The sequence below is a fragment of the Neolamprologus brichardi genome, chromosome 7 (genome assembly GCF_056152115.1).
Source record: "Neolamprologus brichardi isolate AB-2024 chromosome 7, ASM5615211v1, whole genome shotgun sequence".
Classification (NCBI taxonomy): Eukaryota; Metazoa; Chordata; class Actinopteri; order Cichliformes; family Cichlidae; genus Neolamprologus; species Neolamprologus brichardi.
This window is the reverse complement of record NC_142110.1, coordinates 63476386-63498538: the sequence shown is the minus strand read 5'-3', so window position 1 is coordinate 63498538 and position 22153 is coordinate 63476386. Positions and strand designations below refer to the sequence as shown.

General features: G+C 40.5%; 1 protein-coding gene across 1 annotated transcript in view; it reads right to left on the bottom strand.

Moving 5' to 3' along the window:
• spon1b (spondin 1b) overlaps positions 1-22153 on the bottom strand; it is a 135337-nt gene that overhangs the window by 19906 nt on the left and 93278 nt on the right. The window contains exons 7-11 of the mRNA XM_087844096.1: positions 16825-16889; positions 12661-12862; positions 6692-6832; positions 5616-5691; positions 681-863 (exon numbers count right to left, since the gene is read on the bottom strand). Coding sequence (XP_087700222.1) covers positions 681-863; positions 5616-5691; positions 6692-6832; positions 12661-12862; positions 16825-16889 — 667 coding nt within the window. The remainder of the gene's footprint in view (positions 1-680; positions 864-5615; positions 5692-6691; positions 6833-12660; positions 12863-16824; positions 16890-22153) is intronic.

Genomic DNA, 22153 nt, shown 5'->3' with positions numbered 1-22153 from the left:
TACCATTCAAATTAGAGACTGTTCGCTTCTTTGTAAGTCAGCAAACTTACAAATTAAAACAGGAGTTTAAATAAATATTTCCCCCCAATATATGCAGCCATGTGAAAAAAACAGAACTCCGCGAAGTGCTGTGAAAATCTAAGCAAACCCTAACACTCTGTTTTCGTTGCAGTATTAAGTAGCAGCCAGGTGCTGCTAATCAAATGCGCCTGATTAACTGATCATCAATAAGTGTGATGATCTCTATAAAAGCTAAAGATTTTGCAGTTTGCTGGTGTGAAGAACTTAAGGGTTGACGCAATGCTACAATCTTCCCAGGTATTTATGTCCTTGCAAATTCACTCCATGCTCACTACATCTCAAACTTAAATGTTCTCAGCTTTTTCTTTCGATTGTGGTATTATGTGTTGCCTTTAGGGATTCTTTTTAACCTACTTTACTTTGTTAGATTCGGTTCAAGTGACAGTAATCAGTCTTAGGTGCAGCTAGTGAAAAAATGTGGTTAGTCACATTTAATTCACGAGTTAACAAATGACTTTTATCACACAGAGCCAGGTAGGCTTGAATAATGTTCTTACCTTAATAAATGAAACTGCCATTTAAAAACTGCAGAGTGTATTTGCATGAGTTATCTGTCAAATAATACCTGTGTGTGTCTGTGTGTGTGTGTGTGTGTTTACCCTCTCTGCTGCATCCTGGGCCCATGCAGGGCTGGAAATCTTGAGTGTGGGGACACGGCACGCTGAGATCCAGCTGGGCCTTCAGCATCCTTTGTCTCATCCGGCGACCTTTTTCACATGTAGAGCTGCTACAAGCTGACCAGGGAGACCATCCTGAGTAGATGCACGTCTCAGGCGTGTCATCTACGAGAGAAAAATCGGGATGACTGGGAGAAGAATAATTTCATTTTTTTTCAGCAGATAAATTTGCTTTTGCAAAACTTAATTTTCCTTTTCACTCCAGCAAAGTTGCTGAAGTCATTTCTCACATGCAGTGGGAGGGGTGAGGGATGAGGGACTGCACTGACATTGATTGTATAAAAACTGCATCCAAAGGTGATTACCACAGGTAGTCGACCGCAAGAGGCCACAAAGTGACATCTGAGGGGGAGAGAAAGGAGCTGAAGGGAGAAGCTGGAGAGGAGTGTGATTTGTGAATGTCCTGTCCAATTATCAGTGATAGCAGAGCTATAAGAAGTAGCAGGGGTACTGGCTTCAATTAATAATGCTCCCTCGGGGCTTCAGAAAGGCAGAGAAAATGAGACGAGAGGCGAGAGAGAATGTACTGCCAGGCCACAGAGACAAACGTGAGTGGGTCCAATTCTCTGGGATAAAGTGTAATGACAGGAGAATGAGGGAAGAAAGGAGCTGCCGACACTAAGCGGAAGGTAAGAGGAGCGTTGAGCTGATGTGTAAGCGAAAGCGTCAAAGCTTCAGGCGGACCCGGGGGATCAGCCCAAATAGATACTCGCCTCTGTAGTGTCATCTCATGCAGAGATAAGGGAGAAAGCGAGGACAGGTAGCGGAACAGAGGAGGGGAAAGAAGCAAATGGCTCATGACTGACTGAGGAAGACATTCATTAGGTGGCAGGAGATCCTTGTTAAGAATTCTGCTGTGTGGGCAAAAACCTTCCCTCTTCTCAAAGCCACTTCTAGTAGAAATAGGCTAAAACATCTACGCGCAGCATAAACAATGTCATGCGACAACCCCTATATGGGCTAAAAACCGTTAAAAAACACAGGATTTAAAAAACAGGTTACAGCAGGCAGTAACCTCTGGATCTGAAAAACTGCTTCAGTGTCTACAAACATGTGTCAGTCCTTACAGACTGCCATTTAACCCTTTAAGACCTACCATAGAACCAAGTCCGCCAGAGCTTATATTATATTTTTACATGCTGTGGAGCCATTTTTGGGAGCATTTCAAGTTGATATACATCAATACAGCCATTACAGCCCAAATATTAATAATATGTATGCATTAAGTGCATAGTAATTACATAAATTGCAAAAAAGTGCAATAAACTACCAAAAAATTGAAAATCGTTTTTGTTTTTTTAACATATATTTCTAGTTAGAGAAATTTAAGAGGCTTATCCCTCAAAACTGTAAATACAAAAAAGTTGCACAAAATAGTTTCCCACCACAGGAAATTTATTTTGAGTGTCTTCATAGTTTTATTTTTGAAATACACCAATTTTTATATACTGCAGGAAAAACGAAAATAAATATTATAGTGCAAATTTGCAAAAAAGCAGCATCTGCATCAAAATAAACTATTTCCAGCAGTGCAATATGAGTCCTAAGCATCCCAGAAACGACACAGAAAGTCATAAAGTCAAAGATAACTTTTAAAAACACCAGTATAGGCTCATGAGGCCCTGATGGTAAAAAACTACATTTCCGCAAAATGACGTCACTTCCGGTTTCGGGCAGGTCATGGCGGACATGCAATAGTTCGCGCTGATGGACGTAGGAAGTGTTATGAACAGCTGATCGGATCGGCAAAGCGTGTTTCTGGAATATTATGTTTTTGTTGCTGCAAGTGCTTTTTATGCAATTTTTGCAAAGCTTTATGTGGAAGGAAACCGGGACCGAGGGCAAGCTGATGGCATAAGATGTAAGTACAACTCCTCCGGTTTCATATGCAAAAAAAATTATTGCGCTAGCTTACGTGGTTGCAGAGCTACCGGGATTAAAAAGTAGTTACGCAAAACGGAGCGTGCCCGCTCCGACCGGCTTTAAAGGGTTAAAACAGCACTGAAAACATATTTACAGCCTCCTTTCTGTAATTTCCTCCTTAATAACTGTACACTGGGTGGAAAAAAAGGAAACACCCTCCGTGCACCCACTTACATTCATCTAGACCTCACTTTGATTGACGGGCATCTCAAATTTGAAAGTGGAAGTCATTTTTTATACGACTTATCAGTCTCTTGAGGCCCACTCTTATTTACAAAGTTGAGTCAGTCCATTGATGTTTGCAGAGGTGGACTGGGGACAACCTCTCAGTTGTGGTCCCCACCCCTTACTTTAGTGGTAATAGCTCTTAAATTAGCATAACAAACATTTTTCACCACCAAATTCAGTTCAGTGGGTCTTTCATTTGGTCGTTCAGTTCGCATTCATTTCCTATGGCTTTTGACCGGGAACATCACAGATGCAACAAGGTTGATTAAAACACTCAAAATTCAACAAAAGGGGTGATCATCACTTTTACATGTTCAAGTGCAAAGTGTGCAGGATGTCATAAGGCAATCAGACGTAAAACACAATATTTATGAGTGTTTTAATTTGTAAATCTGTCAGATTTGACCCAAACGTGACAGGTACCACCTGTGTACCATCACAGCACTTCAATTTAGGTCTGGACTTCGATTGGGTAATTGAATTCTTTTCTTTGTCAGCTATTCTGTTGTAAATTTGCTGCTGTGTCTGGGATCATTGTCCTGTTTGGAACAAGCTGTCGGACAGATGGCCTCTTATTTGACTCTGGAATACTTTGGCGTCCAGAGGAATTGATGTTCAATGACTGTAAGCTGCCCAGGTCGTGTGGTTACAAAAGAAGCTCAAATCATCACCCCTCCACCACCGTGCTGACAGTTGATACTAGACACTTCTGCTGAAATGCTGTGTTTGGGTTGCTCCAAACGTGGTGCTGTGCATTCTGGCCAAATATCTCTACTTTGGTCTCATCTGTCCAACGGACATTGTTACAAAAGGCTTGTGGTTTGTCCAGATGCTGATGTTTCTTTTTCCTACTATCATGAATTTTAAGATTTAACATCCAGACTGAGTCCTGTAGAGTCTGAATTAAAACAAAAACCTGTGCTTTTACAGAGGAAGGCAAACCTCGTGATCAGGTTGATTTAAATAGCAACACTAGGGATGGGTACCGGTATCCGGTGCCATGATGGCACCGGTTCTGACATAAACGGTAGTAACCAGACCGAAAAGCAGTGCACATTTCGGTGCTTTATTTCGGTGCTTTTTTTTTTCCTGAGCTGTGATACACTTTAGATTCTAGCCAATCATTTTACGTTTCCGAGGATAGTAGGCAGGTCCAGGTATGTACATTCTTTTAGAGCAGAGCTACAGATTAAAAATGCCCAAGGCGAAGCGGTCAAAAGTCTGGCTGTACTTCACAGCAAAATATGCAAACTCAGCAGCCTGCAACAAGTGCTTTAAGATGATACTGTGATACTGTCAAAGGAGGTAACACCTCAAATCCGATGAAACACCTGGCGTTTTTTTTAAAAGCCGAGAAATGCGCCGTATTTGATAGCTTGCTGCGAGACCTCACACGGTGCACATCTACTGCGGGTGTGGTGCCTGTTATCTGACCCGGAGTTAGCAACATCCCCCAAAAACCCGAAGAGGAGAGTCCTGGCCCCTAGCCCTGCCAGTGTAGCAGAAATGATGACGGATGATGATGCAGCAGCAGCCGTTCTTCTCTGTGTGAGTAGCTTAATGTTGTTCGTGTGTAATTTACGTTGAGTAGGCTAACCACGTTATTACATTAATGCATGTAAGGTGAACTAGCAAACATCATCATAGCTACATGCGGCTGTCTTCTTGTTTGATGGCAGATACTCCCTTCACCCTGGCCAAAAAGACTAAAATGACCAAAGAAAAAGTGGAAAACAGTTAAACATGAGAGGTTTTTGGACAAAGTTTGTGTTTTTTCCATTGTTTAAGCACTGCTTCCAGCCAAGAGTGATACCATATATGCCCCATAGCTGCAGAAAAGGCTAACATTGTTATCTTTTTAAAAAAAACAGCTGAACATGAGAGGTTTTTGGACCAATTTGGTGTTCCCCATTCTTTAAGCACCAGTTTAAGCACCGTTTAAGCACCGGCACCATTTCAAAAGTACCGGTTTGGCACCGGTATCGGATAAAACCTAAACGATACCCATCCCTAAGTAACACTTTGCTTCTACTTATCATCTCTATCGTCTTAATTCTCCTTCTTAATAATTTGTAGAAGACGCAACAGAGTCCTGTGAAAACGTTTTCACATAACTTTACTGTCTTTTCTATAAAGTTTAATGGTTAAATAAAAATAGAACTACTGTCATAACCGTCATAATGAACGTCTTATGACTTTATGCCAAACAGTTAACTCTCACAAACAGCTTTCATGTGTAGAGCCTCAGCATCTCTGCTGCATCACAGAATATCAGGTATGTTTGATAAGGGCAGGGCTTGCTCCAGACGCAACTGTGGGGGTCTGGAGCAGTGGGGCGCCCACCTGCACACAGCAGGGTGGAGACAAAGCCCTGGCAGATGTGTGTTATGACTGTGTGACCTTCCATCTGAGTCTCAGATGATACCAGTTGTGTCTGTAATGAGCTGTGCGTGTGTCCTTGATAATCTGAAGACACTGAATCCCTATTGTGGCTGCTCATTTTGCCAGGAACAAGGTTTAATAGATAAAGTAAAAGTTTTGCGAACAAAGAGGCAAGTTCAAAGCACAGGAATGCAATATCTTATAATCATGGGGTTTGAATAATTAGTTAAACACTGAGGCTCTCAGGTAATCTACTATGTCTTGTTTGGGGTCTTTCCCTGAACAACTTTAATTAGGAAAGAATGTATGTGAGTGTGTGTTTACCTGTCTCCTTCTCCTCTTGTCCGATATCTGCTACTATGTCATCTATGGTGTCGGGGACCACATTACACTGCTCCCCCTGTGCACACGAGGAAAGATGTGACCACACACTTAAAGACTATCAAAAAGCATGTTGACAAAGCGTGACTTTGAGACTTTATTTCTGAAGTTAAAAATAGTAGTTTAACATAGGATGAATAACACTAATTTAAGCCAGACCGCTTATTCATTTACCTTTTTTTCTGCTGTGTATGTACGTACTATATGAATTTTAAATAATAAATTACTTCAAAGTACTTCATTTCATAAAGTACAGCCGCCCACCTACTCCTGAAATCTTTTGTTTATGAGGGCCAGCCAATCAGGAAAAAGGTTGGCCTAAAGGGAGGGAAAAGGAGCTAAAACAAGGTCCAGCAAAGGTCCCTGTAATTAGGGATAATTTTTAATTGTCATGCATAGATACTTTAGTATCTTCACTGCAGTGAAGTATCTTTGCATGGCAATGCAAAGATGCTTTTTGATACTTCAAAAAGCAGTGGGAAAAACTGCATGGGTCACATGAGGTGAGACTAGTACCTGTGCTGGTGAGCTAATTAGCAAGCAGGTTTGTCATCTGCTGACCTTCACTGGCTTTGCTAACCATTATTATAACACAAACTCAGATTCTAACAAATCCCACAATTAACATAAAAAGCTCACTGATGGCTGTGTGTGACTGGCATTTTTATTAGTCAGATTCAAAACTTTTTCTATGTTAACTTTTTAACCATCTGCAGCAAAGGCATCAACCACAGTAGAATTTCACATAATTTCCTATGAATTAAACTGTGTGCCTTTATTTGTGGTTGGGATTCAAACGTCCCTTATTTCAACATGAAATAAGTTAGGCGTGAAAGTACACGTAAAATAGATAAGAGCCAAAAATCAAAATCGCTATTGGCATCTGTTTCGGCCAAATTTTTATATTAAACATCAGTGTAAGAATCGGTCCCTTTAAGGTCTCACCACAGTAAAAAGCTAAAATGTATAGTTGTGTTTATTTGAAGCGCTAAACACATTCACACAGATGAAATTTTTACCTTTCTAGCAATGCGTTCCACCACTACCCTGGCCACAGGGGTGATTGCTCCGCCCTCTGGGTCATAGAACGGGCTCTGGAGGTGGTCCAAACTGGTCAGAGGTCGGATCTTCTCCTGAGGAACGGTGGGCTTGTTTGGTGACTAAAAGAGGCAGAAGAAAGGGTGTCGATGAGCTTATAAGGTGTTTAACATGAACTATAAAAAAAATAATAAAGCATTTATATTATAAGTGACTCAAATGACTGTTAGTGGAGGATAAAATACAAGTACATGCTTACAAACCTAATGATATTAATTTCTATTATGTTTAAGATGTTTTATTGGTTTAAACATTATATAGATTGCTGCATCCCTGTTTTATGCTTTTAGTAATCTCTCTGGGCAAAAATATTCCACCATAGCAAAACTAGACTGATGCTATCGCCCAACTAAAGGCAGACCTGCTATACTGAAATCCAAATCAAAGGGCTCTTACTTTTCACTTTTATCTCCCTAGGTAGATGTCACAGAGTTTCAACGTGAATCTAAAGGTGAATCAGCTCTGACGGCTCTTTAACAATCAGGGGAAAGCGGACGTGTCCAAATAATATGCAATGGCTAAAGATCGGGTCGTGAACTGAAAGAGAGCTATTCACACTCTCCCATATTAGGATTGAGCAAAGCACTTGGTCTAAGAAGAGATGGGGTCCTAGAGGAAAACATCTGCTCTCCTATATTGTGCATCCAAAATGCCTGAAAGAAGAGAGTCCCAGTCCTCCACTGAGGAATGGTTAGAGTAATTAAAGTTAAACAAATATTTAGGGCATGGCAATTATTTGTGGGACAAGAATACTAATCCAATAGCGGCCTTTTGTGAATGCATGTCTGTGAAACAGGCTTTTAAAATGGGAACAACAGAATTCTTCTTGAGTGAAGCAAACAATACAGAAGTGGCTTATTCATAGTACAATAATTAACAAAAAATGAATAGCAACACAATAGCTTTTTGATTTTGATTTTCCATTCTGTTCCAAAATGGAGAGGTGGGGAAGTAAAAAAGGCGTGAAAGATCTTATCGAGTCACAGATTTTCCCATAAACCACCTGGTCTACAGCTTCATTTCTGTTTGATCTCCCCATGCATCATTTATATCCATTCAAACAGACCCTTAATAGGAGATACTTTGTTTCCAGGTATGTGTGTGTCATAGCATGTGTTGCCATGTTCAGTGAGGAGATAAAAACATGTGACAATAATGAATTATTCTCTGTGTTCTCTCAAGGTAACACCGTCCTGTTTTGATGGATTTTAATATATTCAGCACCACTAAATAAGCCATTAGAGGAGGTACAATGTTACACTCTCATCTCCACTGCAATAGTGTTAATGATTCTCTTCATAACTCTAGCATGGTGATGCTTCGGCGCTGTGTTGGAGCTATGCAGAGCTTTGCAGGTGCACATCTACATGTTAGAGTTGTTTATTGCCACCACAGAAGATGTTAAAATTAACAGGAAATGATTTAAGCGTTACTTTTAATTCAAAAGTTTTCACATAGGAATTAGAGCCATAAAAAAATCTCCACTTTGATATAGTTATACATATATTGTATCCAGTACGGGTCCATACTGGCTTGGATGTCGCCCAGATTAACAAGGTCCGCGTCAGGTGTTGAGGAATCAGGACACCCTGATGAGAAGTGCGCTTCTGGAAAAAGATGGCATAGGTGGGTAAGAGATGAAAATAGGGTGCTGTTGGAATTTTACTACACAAGTAATCCGAGAGGAAGGGGTTACATGAATAGCATGAGTGACCTATGGAATCTTAGATACCCAGGATCCAGATTGATGGCGAAACAACTAGTAGCTCAGTGTTCCAACACTAGGAAGAAGGAACTGCTCTCACAGCTGGAGATTGATGAGGTACAACACAAATGCTACGGCAGGGGGGAGCCAGGACCATGGGTCGGGGGGCAGACCACAGCAACCTCCCTGAACAGGGTCCAGTAACCATCACAGTGGCAGAAATCCAAGAAAGGCAGGAAGAGTTGGACAGCACCAGGCCCTGACATGGTACCACATGGTAGCTCCTGTCAGGCATCATAGTGGCTAAAGGTTGTCAACAAAAGAATTGTGGTTACTGTAACTTATGCATATTATGTATCTGCTTGACGCAAGAAGGGGTGTGATACCCTGGCATATAAAACATTTTAAGTATGCTTTCTAGTGGGGATTTATGCTGAGGATTGTGATGGTGTATTTCTTCCCACACGTGTGTTTAACAAAATCATTGTGTTGACGCACTTGGACCACTGGTCGTTTGTCTCACACCTCAATCGCGAATCGGGACAATGATCAGGCACATGGCTACAATACATGAGCAGGGCACAGAAATAATAATAACAATGGATTGCATTTATATAGCGCTTTTCGGGACCCCTCAAAGCGCTTTACAATACCACTATTCATTCACTCTCACATTCACACACTGGTGAAGGCAAGCTACAGTTGTAGCCACAGCTGCCCTGGGGCAGACTGACAGAGGCGAGGCTGCCATATCGCGCCATCGGCCCCTCTGGCCATCACCAGTAGGCGGTAGGTGAAGTGTCTTGCCCAAGGACACAACGACCAAGACTGTCTGAGCCGGGGCTCGAACCGGCAACCTTCCGGTTACAAGACGAACACCCAACTCTTGAGCCACGATCGCCCTTAAGGGAAAGGAAAGGAATTGGCAAGAATACCAGAGGAGCAAAACACCAGCTACTGGTAGACAGAACAGTCACCCAAGGCTGCAACACCAGACTGACCAATCTGTGCACTGCCTGGATTAATTACAAGAAGGCCTATGACTCAATGCCCCACAGCTGGATCCTGGAATGCCTAGAACTGTACAAGATCAACAGGACCCTAAGAGTCTTCATCAGGAACTCAATGGGGATGTGGCGTACAACATTAGAGGCCAACTTCAAGCCCGTAGCACAAGTCAGCATCAAGTCCGGGATCTACCAAGGAGATGCTCAGCCCCCTCTGCTGTTCTGCATAGGCCTGAACCCCTATGAGATCATTAACAAGACTGGCTACGGATACTGACTATGGAATGATGCAATCGTAGGCCACCTCCTCTACATGGATGACATCAAGCTGTATGCCAGGAGTGAACGAGACATCGATTCAGTGAAGGTAACAGTCGTCCCAGTGGTAATCGGAGCGCTAGGTGAGCGACTCCCAAGCTAGGCAAGTGGCTCTACCAGATCTCAAGAACAACAGCCGAGATCTCTGTCCAGAGGAGCGCAGTCGTAGGAACAGCAAAGACACTGCGCAGGACCCTCAAGCTCCCAGGCCTCTGGCAGAGGACCCGAGCTTAAAGGATAGACCGCCTGCAGGAGCGAGAGGGGATTTTTCTTTTAAATATAATGTATCAAGTTCAAGCTTGGCAATGTTGGCTTGTTAAATGACCATGTACAAAAGACTCTCTTGCCTTGGTTACTGGTTGAATTCATATTATCCTCGCATTTGCTAAGCTGAATAGCTTTCTTCCATCTGCTTAACGTCATTTCCCTGCTTACTTTCTCCTACATGTCCACTGGATTATCTAACTAAGACCAAAATGTAAAAAAAACATTTTCTTCTTACATTTTGGTTGAAAAAATTGTATTTGTGGAAAAAACAATAAAAACAGCTTCACTAATGTCTGCAAACGCAAAAACTGCAAAAGCATTTTTGTATAGTTTATGAGCAAGTGTCTGGAAGACTCCATATGTCTGCATGTGGGTGGCAGGAATTCAATGTCTGAGGTACAGGATGATGCATTCATTATCTCGTAGTAAAACTTTTACAACAATACATTGTTTTTACCCAAGTAAGAAGACATTATCGGCTTGGAATGTGTGCCATTTAAAGACGAAAGAAACAGCAGGGTCTAGGCAATGCATAGTTACATATATTACTTGTGTTATAATAAAAGAATAACTAAATTATACTTCCTTTTGAAAATGGTGAGTAAATTGACGACACTTTTATTAATGTCCCTAATTTTATAACTTTGAATACACATGCATATACAGAAAAAAAACTTAAATTATATGAATGTGAGTGTCAGTGTCAGTTAGAGCGCTTAGGTAGAAACTATGTGATAAAAGACTAAGAAGAAACACTTCCATGTTTACAAAGTAACAGACGTGAGTTGAAAGAGGACTGGTTTTATGTAAGTGAGGTTTTTGAAAGGTATTTACCACCTCCACTCTGCAGGGTAAGCTCCTTGCTTATTCATGAGCTTGTAAACTATAAATAAATCCCTTTAGTCCCCAAACGGTGGGTGAATATGGATGAGCACCTTTCATTCCAAAAAATGAAGAAAACTAAAGAAGTCTCTCAGAGTAACAGACAGGTGAAAGTCAAGAGTGCTGTGATGTGATGAGACAATTTGCTATAAATTCTGTTTAATGCCAGCACAGCCGCACAGCACTAAACCTTCTAATAACAGGCAATAAACAGTTTTATCTCTTAGAATTCACTTGAAGATATTATACGGCGTATTCCATCTGATGTGGTATTAAAAATATATGTCAATATTTGGTCTGGTCAGAACATCATGGAGTATTACACCATGTCTAGAGTTATGCCACAAGCTTGTCTGCTGGACGTGCAGCGTGCTAAGAGTGGAGCCTACATGTTGGACCCCCAAAGAAAAATTAAAGATTGATCTGCCACATTTGCCCTCCTGCGCGAGCTGATGTTGAGCATTTGATGCTACATAAAAAGGCATATTTCTTAAAGCTAATTGTCCCATAATTCCTTTATGATTCCTGTGGCAGTTTTGTTAAACTGTGACAAATCTTCGACGCCTCTTCTGCCTGTCGCACTTTACAGGTGTCTTCTAGTGGCAAAAATGTTCTCTGAGAGTGTTTTCAACCAAGGCCAATGCCTTATTTCACAATTTTAGCGAAAATGATCCAGATACTCAGAAAGTTTTCATGGGATGAAATCACCTCAATCGGGGGTGGATGTCGCTCAGGAGGTAGAGCAAATCACTTGCTTATCGTGACGTTGGCGGGTCGATCAAATATCCCTGGGAAACATACTATTCCCAAGTTGAATGTTTGCAAATGTGAGATGCACTTACATAGAAAAAGTGCTCGTATGAATGGGAGAATGAGGCAAGTTGTATAAAGAGCTTTGAGTTTGCATTTGCATCAACAGTTATTAACTTTAGCCTGGCATTTTTTACGTGATCTTGCTAACCAACAGCAAAGATCACACTTGTAGGTCTTAAATAATCAGGCCCCATCTTATCTTAATGACCTTGTAGTACCATATCACCCTATTAGAGCACTTCGCTCTCGCTCTGCAGGCCTACTTGTTGTTCCTAGAGTATTTAAAAGTAGAATGGGAGGGAGAGCCTTCAGTTTTCAGGCCCCTCTTCTGTGGAACCAGCTTCCAGTTTGGATTCGGGAGACAGACACTATCTCTACTTTTAAGATTAGGCTTCAAACTTTCCTTTTTGCTAAAGCATATAGTTAGGGCTGGACCAGGTGACCCTGAATCCTCCCTTAGTTATGCTGCAATAGACGTAGGCTGCCGGGGGATTCCCATGATGCATTGAGTTTTTCCTTTCCAGTCACCTTTCTCACTCACTATGTATTAACAGACCTCTCTGCATTGAATCATATCTGTTATTAACCTCTGTCTCTCTTCCACAGCATGTCTTTTATCCTGTCTTCCTTCTCTCACCCCAACCGGTCGCAGCAGATGGCCCCGCCCCTCCCTGAGCCTGGTTCTGCCGGAGGTTTCTTCCTGTTAAAAGGGAGTTTTTCCTTCCCACTGTCGCCAAAGTGCTTGCTCATAGGGGGTCATATGATTGTTGGGTTTTTCTCTGTATCTATGAAGCGCCTTGAGGCGACTTTTGTTGTGATTTGGCGCTATATAAATAAAATTGAATTGAATTGAAATTGAATTGAAATTGAATTGAATTGTAGTATCAGGATACACCACCTCATATGTGACGCCACTGTCAGTGCCTGCATCCCATGGGATGAGGTCCGTCTCCAGTCTCTGGACCCAGCCACACTCCTTTGTACAGAGGTCCTCTCCTGACAGCCCCACATTCCAGTCTGGGCTGGGCCCGAGCATGGTGAGGAAGGACATCAGGTGACGCGTCCGGTCTACGGAAAACTCTGCCGAGGGAGCTGCTCGCCTAGGAATGGTGGTGGAGAAAGAAATCACAGAAGGTAAATAATTCAAAGCATATCCTAAGTATTACTGTAATGGCAGAGCGTAATAATCTCATCATTATATCCAACATTAAGCTGTTGCAGTTTCAGTGAAAAACAGCCCGTTTTGATGTCATGACCTCTGATCTATGCTGCACTGCTAATTGCTCGATAATTGAGGCTCTAAAATATCCAATTAGCGACTGGAAATTGCTCATCATTACATATTCGCTTTGCAAGTCCGAACGGCAGTGAAAGCACTAAAGCTATTCTGAATACAATAAAGTAAGCAATTTGAACTTTCTTTTAAAAAGACAAAACAAATCTTCTTAATTATCAAGTATTAGCAGAGACATATGTGCAAACACAAATATTTCAGAATCACCTGACAAGTCTGCAAACAAAATACAACAAAATGAGCCAATGCTTCAGACGCCCAGTGAGTGTGTGGAAGTATAGCTGTGCAAGCATGTGTGCGAATGTTCTCATTAGTAAATATAATAGTGGCACAATATATCGCAAATGACAGACAACGCTAGGAGGGGTAATTAAACAGATGTTTAGTGAAAGATACAGTACATTAGTGTGTGTATGCGTGTGCGTGTGTTCATGCTCATGCAGTGCCGAGGGCTACAATTGTGATAAGTTTCTAATTGCTCTTGAACTAATTCCAAAGAGAGCACAGGATGCCAGAGTGTGCAACTATTCAAGTGAGCCTGGCTTTTGAGAGGCGCATAAAGAAAACCGTCATAAAACAATTACGAGTATGTTTATTAAAATGTATGCATTACATTACAATAGTATCTGAATTTTAATTATAATACAAATTTCGCTGAGTGTGTCAGAAATGACACTTTTAGCCAACGTTTAGATACTTATCCTGCAAATTAAGAATTTAATACTGCTCATCAGGAAGATTAGCTTTAGTTTTTTTGTCATTTGTGGAGAGGTCATGATGTCTTGAAATTGCCACCTGGTAATCAGTAACAAAGACAGAAATATGAATCTCGTTCGGCTTTGTCTTTTGAAGACAAAGAAGTAAATCAAAAAAAACCTAATTCTTTGCCGCGTTGCTTCAAACCAGACAGATTATTTTATGCTTTACAAAACAGACACTTTAAAATAATTTTGGCTTGAAGGAACAATTTTTTCAATTGGACAGATTGATTTAGGGCCTAGAAAGTAACATATTTTTATAAATTTACAAAACCAGGCATTTCAACTATAGGAGATGCAAACCTACCAACAGCAGTGGCCCAAGTTGGCCAAGCCAAAGATACATAAACATGGGGACAAAATTTTACATTCAGGAAAAAAAACATGCAAACGGCACTATTATGTCTGATTAAATGTTCCCTAGTAAATACTGCATGTATAATGTATGAGGAAGCGAGATTAATGGGCTAGTGAGATTTGTCTCCCAATGGAGAATCCCTTTAAACTTGGCTAACTCAACATGATAAATAATGATAAACACATAACCCAGTCCCAATTTTGGCTTAATATCAGCTCCAAGCACCACATTTTCACTGCTTTCTTTCCTGGGGACATGTTGTAAGATAAGTATATATTTCCTGGTGAAGGCATACACATGCTACCTGGTAAGCCACACATTAGTATTAACACAAATGGAACCTTGCAGCAGGGCAAACTGTATGAGTCACAAACAGATGAAATAAAGGATGGACGGAGCTTCTGGTTCAAAGGTGAAGCCAACATGGAAGTGGCTAAAACCTGACATCCTTTTATTGGCCACCAGGTGGCGATACCTGTGGCTGCAAAAAGACTTTCAGTCCTCTAGAGCAGCGGTCCCCAATCGGTTTAATGTCAGACAATATTTACAATATTTTATAATCCTCTCTGGTCGCTATGGTAACGCGTAAATATTTCTTTCAAAATAAGACGCACAACTACAACATGGGAAAAGACCCAGGGAAACCGAGTTAATGATAAAAACCCTGAAAACCATAAATGTCCCACCCAAGCCTCAACTCTCGCGGCCCGGGGGTTGGAGACCGCTGCTCTACAAGTCTGTGGGCTCAACCCCTCATTTTGGATCAGACTAAATAACGCATCAAGTATATTCTGTAAATGTTAGACATTCTAATTTTGAAAAAGGATGATTAATCAGGAATTGCGTTCAGTTTCACAATCACAATCAAACACATCTGGTTTCAAAGTGACAAGACACTGTGAAACGCTCATCTCAAGGCTTCAAAATCAGACTTCGCCAACCAGTGTAGCTACATCCATCTTTTATACAGTCCGTCGCATCACGTTGTCACAGTAATTTACATTCATTTAGCTGGTCATGCATAAAATGTCCAAATGTGTGTTTTGTTTTTGCTTGGTCCAAAGTTGCTGCTTTCATTCTACACTGCTATTAACCCTTTAAGACCTACCATAGAACCAAATCCGCCAGAGCTTATATTATATTTTTACATGCTGTAGTGCCATTTTTGGGAGCATTTCAAGTTGCTATACATCAACACAACCATTACAGCCTAAATTTTAATAATATGTATGCATTAAATTCATAGTAATTACATAAATTGTAAAAAAGTGCAATAAACTACAAAAAAATTGAAAATCGTTTTTGTTTTTTTAACATATATTTCTAGTTAGAGAAATTTAAGAGGCTTATCCCTCAAAACTGTAAATACAAAAAAGTTGCACAAAATAGTTTCCCACCACAGGAAATTTATTTTGAGTGTCTTCATAGTTTTATTTTTGAAATACACCAATTTTTATATACTGCAGGAAAAAATGAAAATAAATATTATAATGCAAATTTGCAAAAAAGCAGCATGTGCATCAAAATAAACTATTTCCAGCAGTGCAATATGAGTCCTAAGCATCCCAGAAACGACACAGAAAGTCATAAAGTCAAAGATAACTTTTAAAAACACCAGTATAGGCTCATGAGGCCCTGATGGTAAAAAACTACATTTCCGCGAAAATGACGTCACTTCCGGTTTCGGGCAGGTCATGGCGGACATGCGATAGTTCGCGCTGACGTCTATTCCAACGTAGGAAGTGTAACAAACAGCTGATCGGATCGGCAAAGCATGTTTCTGGAATATTATGTTTTTGTTGCTGCAAGTGCTTTTTATGAAGTTTTTGCAAAGCTATATGTGGAAGGAAACTGTGACCGAGGACAAGCTGATGGCATAAGATGTAAGTACAACTTCTCCAGTTTCATATGCAAAAAAAATTATTGCGCTAGCTCACGTGGTTGCAGTGCTACCGGGATTAAAAAGTAGTTGCGCAAAACGGAGCGTGCCCGCTCTGACCGGTTTTAAAGGGTTAACTAGAGTTAGGCCATCTATCAGCAAGAACAAAAATCAATAAATACAATTAATTTCACTTTGATCGAGTCAAGAACTAAATTGATTTCCACTGTTATGAATTGAATGAATCAAATAGCCTATAATCAATGTTCAAGTTTCGATTTTTCCACTCGAACGTTCAGCTTTCACACAAACAGTAAAAAAAATATGTTCACTTGTAAACTCAAAAGATTAAGAATTTTCTGCAACACTGTTCTCTTATTTGCAACCAGTGTTGCTTATTGTTTTTAAATTGTTTGACCTTCTTTATATCGCCTATTGACTGTGTCTGAATCGATCCATCTGTCTATTTTGTAGAGAAGAAGAGTCAAACGTCATATTAACCCAGATGAACAAAAAAGGTTTAAAAGTCAATAACTATGATCAGGATACCCATTGTCTCTGACTGGGGTTCTTTTTTTATCATTTTGTCAGCTAATACAATGTTAAGGTAAATAAATAATAATAATAATAAAGTAAAACAAAAACTTTAATCAAGAATTTAATTTTATGGCTGATGTTTCACAGGTTCAGTTTAAATTTTCAATATTTCCAACCACATCTTTCCAAGATGCACCTTCACCCTTGAGCAAAACTGACACTGTAGATATACTTACAGGTTGAGAGGCTGCCACGCAGGCCACTGAGCCTTCGTTTTAATGACGGTCAGTACTTCATCTCCCTGCAGAGCGAAAGATAGAGAGACATTTAAGAAGTCATTTGTCACTAAATGGATGACTGTAAAGGGACAAAAAAGAAACATTGACAGAGAAAAGGACAAAATTGACAAATTGACATGACTGAGGGTGAGTACTCTCATCCAAGGACAGCAAAGCGTATTCCACTTTTCAAAGGCTTAAGAGCCTGGACAAAGTGTGTCTTATCAGGCCAAAATGACTCGACGCTGTCTTATAAAAGCTGTCTGTCATTCTAGCACAGAGCCACACTTTATACTCTGCGCAGCACCCACCACTCTCTATAGTCTCTCGGTAGCATTATGGCCACTTTATGGACCGCGCAACACATTATCTATCATAATGCATCTCATCCAATTATTCAGCCAAAAGCAGGAAGACAAATGATGAATTTAGTGTGGCGCGGCACTTGATTAGAACTGAATTGGAAAGTCGAAATGTGCCCTTTCTGCTTTAATAAGAGCCTTTATTGTGTTTTCTCCAGCTCCATCTTTTGTCTCTTTCTCCTTAAAAGACAAACACACACAGACACACACCGACACACACAACTGAATCAGTTTGGGATATGCCAAAGCAAAAAAAATTCCCTTTTTCTGGTTGACTGAAGGTTCCACAGTCGCCTTGAAAGCCTCCTCTCTTCCTCTCTTCCCTGGGGCGGTGAGGAGAAAACAAGAGTGTGTGTGTTACTGCGTGTGTGCGTGTGTGCGCATGTGTGCATCTTGGTTGGTTGGTTGTTGGGTGTGCGGGTGTTTGCATGTGTATGTACATGGAGGAAAACTGGTGTAGAAGCAAGTGTCCATCTTCTCTTGAGAGTCGCCCGGAGCTCTGTGACTTCTTTGGCTTCAGACCCCACCAACCCCGTCTCCCTCACACACACACACACACACACACACACACACACACACACACACACACACACAAATACATGCACGCGCAGATATTTATATGACTACAAAGAGCCAGAGGAGCGGAAATGCAGTGCCATCTCCAAAAGCTGCCACAATGGACTCAAAAGAGACAGACTCATAAATAGAAGGACACATGAGCCATGAACGGATAACCACACAGGAAGGGCGTCATCCACAGAGACAGCAATAATATATGCGTTTTTTTCATATTTTCACTTGAAGCAAATCTGCTTTTTGTGTTTCTTTCACAAATCCACAGTCGCTCCACAAAGTTCAATTAAAAACAAAAGCTTTGGAGAAAAACTATTTTGTCATGATGACAAAAAAAAAGTATCTTGATTGTACAATAGACAACAGAATGCTTTGATTTTATCATCCATCAACATATTAATACACAAGCTCTCCTCGTTTATGTGGCGCTTTCTTCCAAAGTCATATAAGATAGGAAATGATCCATGCTACAGCAGCTTGGTGTGTCACTGAATACATTTTTTCCCTGTTGCTTTAATGAGAGCAATGACTCATTTCACTTTTCAGTGTCATTTTAGTTTAACTTTAGCTACTGCTCCCACACTGACAGAGGATGGTTTAGGAAAATCCAACAAATTTTCATCACAGAGTCTAAAACAAAACCGCAGTGTCCCCATCAACTGGTAGCACATAAATATGCAAAAAGGCTTCCATTAGAGCCTTGATACGATGGCAATGGCAAAACTGGACACAGATAACTCTTTTTTAACAGCCTGATAAAGTCTGGATTTGGAAGCCGACTGGGTGGCAATAGAGAAAGCCACAGCGTTTGGGTGCTTTGAGTATTGCCCTTTAATTTGTGTTCACTCTGTTTAACTGTGTTTGGGTTTACACACCACAAGCCAAGGAGTACTTTACAAGGATCCACATTTGATGAGTTCAGGGTGACCAAGCCGTCTCACTATTGCCAAAAAAAACATGGTGCGTTCGGGTGCCAAGTACAGAGAACTGGAAAAACATTAACACATTTAATTATCAACATTTAGGGCCATTTAGTTTTGGATGATTAGGGACAATTTATAGACAAAAGTTAGTGTCAGTTTGCAAGAAGACCAACATTTACAGAAGATTTGAAGGGAGAGAACAACTAAAACTTATTCTTACTGATAAAATGACAGTTTATTTGAGTTGCTGACTGGTTACCAATCAGTTTGTAGAAGATTATTATATCTTTTTTATTGTAAAAGTTAATAAATACTGTGTAGAACATTTATAAATATGTAAGGTTATTTTAAAGGTAAACCAGAGATTTATAAGACTTTTTACTAGTTATTTATCCATGCATACAAAAAGTCGTTGGGTAAGTTTTTCAAAAGATTGGGTTTTTGGTTCAAACATGATGTGTGTGGAGTGAGACTGGTCACACTTTTGCAGCTCGTGTGCATCTCTGAGACATCAGCAGCTTGGACTAAATGGAAATGACACAGGGCTCGCTGACCTGGCAAGAGGGATTCTCGTGATTCTTGTGAATCGCATAAAGAATCCAGCTGCCTCAGATGGTAATGGGTCAAAATTGTCCAGCAAAAAAGGAAAGAAAAATGCATGTGGCTCATTTTGAAAAGCAGTTTCAGCATCTTTTCATGTAGTTTTGCAGACTTCTTATGCCCAACAAGTTGTCAAAATTCAGTATTTGATCAGGTAATGTCGTCTGTGGAAAGGTTGAGGTATTCAACAGTGGTGCTGTTTTAATATTTAAGTCCAACTCAATCCCTCAAATAAAAGAAATTACAAAGGTTTTCACACCAAGGAGAAAGTGGGTGAAAGATTATGTACATTATGTACTTTTTTCCTGTTCAAATGACGGATAATAGGCTACTAGTTCCTAATATGAATAAACTAAACATGACTAAACATTTGTCTATGTTTCGTCTTTCCTGTTTAAACATGAGAAACTCAGCAATTACACAATTTATACTTTCAAGAAACACATTCTCAGGATAAACATGATGAAGGCAATTTTCTCCCTCGTTCTTTCACCATCTGCTATTACCAGACACTCTGAATGTTTTGGTTCAATTTAGGCTAAAAGAAACAGCACCCTGTTCTTGTGAAACACTCCTGCACATTTTATGGCAGACCTCAGCCAATATCACATAATGCAAAATGCTTTGTGGAGGCTCATAGGAGATGCAAATCTTCCTGTAATGGTCTTGTTTGTTTATGGCAATTATCGTAATGGCACAAAATGACTGTGATTTAGTAATGTTTAAATGCACATTACATTTTCACGAATGTTTTCGAGGAGAAGAGAAACAGGAGAACAGAAGGACAAGGACACGGATTTAGAGACGCTTGTTGGGTAAGGACGGAAAACAGGAGGGAAAGATTCTGGAGGAAGGAGAAGAAAAACGACAAGCATTCGTAAAGTGAGACAAGGAGGATGAAAGGAGAGAGATTTTAAAAAGAGCAAGGCAGGAAATGAGAAGACTGAATTTAATGGTGGAAGAAAATGACAATCTGAGAGGCTACGGACAGGATAGAGCTTAAAAAGAGATGCACACATACATTTAGTTTGATTAAAATGACCTTCCCTTCATCACACTTCCCTAGCATAACAACTACTCCCTCCATGCTTGTTTTGTTCTATATTAAATGGCCTGGTAAATGACCTGTATTTGTATAGCGCTTTTCTAGTCCCTAAGGACCCCAAAGCGCTTTACACAACCAGTCATCCACCCATCCACACACACATTGGTGATGGTAAGCTACATTGTAGCCACAGGCACCCTGGGGCGCACTGACAGAGGCGAGGCTGCCGGACACTGGCGCCGACGGGCCCTCTGACCACCACCAGTAGGCAACGGGTGAAGTGTCTTGCCCAAGGACACAACGACCGAGACTGTCCGAGACTGTCCGGCAACCTTCCGATTACGAGGCGAACTCCCAACTCTTGAGCCACGATCGCCCTGGGTTACACGATATTACATTTCCTCAGGTTTGGGAAGCCTTTTCAAAACAATAGCATAAGCAATTTGGGGGCAGGTTAAAGTAAAGACTGCTTTATTTTATTTGAAATTTGTCACTAGCCTAAATTTTTGGTAATCTTGACTGTGCCATGATCATAAAAGATGGATTTTGCTGTTGTAAAACAGCCTCTCAGGGAGTAGTTTATTGAGGACTTGAGACACAATGAATCAATTCTTTGCACAGTTAAACTAGGCTGATCGCCATCTGATTCTAGGTACATACCTATGTCATGTACAGATATGAGACTGGAATTTAGTTGTCATCTAATTTTTGGAAGGAGAAAATTCAAAAGCAGGCAGCAGGAACAAACAGGAATTAGGATAAGTGAGAAACAAGGAGCAAGGTGGCTGGTGATGAACCAAACAGCCAACAAATTAGGCTGCTGACAGGTGAAGTGACTAACACTGATTATCTTGTTGCAATGGCATCTGTCAAGGGGTGAATTACATTAGACAGCAAGCGAAAAGTCAGTTCTTGAAGCTGACGTGACAGAAGCCCAAAAAAATGGACAAACATGAGGATCTGGGCAACTCTGACAAGGACCAAATTATGATGGAACACCCCCATATCTCAACATGTCAGCATGTAGCTGCTTTGGCTAAATGAGAGGGACCTCCACAATAGAAGGAAGGTGGTTTTATGGTGATGATTGACCGGTGTGCACTACAGACCCAGTGGAAACTCTACTCCAACACACTGTATTCAAGTTTAGTTAAATATTAAAGAGAAAAACATTGATTTCTTACAGTGAACATGTCAACATATTTACTTAAGCATTTAACTTGTCCGCCTTGGACGCCTACTTTGGGTAACCCTTGTTTCTGTTTTCTGAATTGAATGGTTCAGTCATATTTCTGGCCTGATTCCTGAACAAAATAACCAGGTGTTAGTGAGGTTGACTTCTGCTTATACAGCTTACAAGGGCTTCTCCTGGAATGAGGGGGTCATTAAATGGTCATCAAACCACGTCTTTATTAATATATACTGAGGTGTCAAAGCTCACCATTAAGACTACAGGGGAGGAGGTCAAAACTTATCTTTATGGGGAGAAAAGTTAAGACAGATTCAATTTTAATCAAAGTTTAGTATCCTATTTTACTAACCCCATGAATCCTAAAGTAAAGCGCAGGCTAATGAGTTATAATAGGTCTTACATATCAACTACAATACTGGAAATCGATGAATCCAGTCATGAATCCTGGATTTCATGCATTTGAACCAATAATTCATCAGACATCTCAAAACTGTCAACCTCATGACCAGTGTTGGTCAAGTTACTTGAAAAAAGTAATCAGTAACTAATTACTGGTTACTTCCCCCCCAAAAAGTAATCCCATTACTTTACT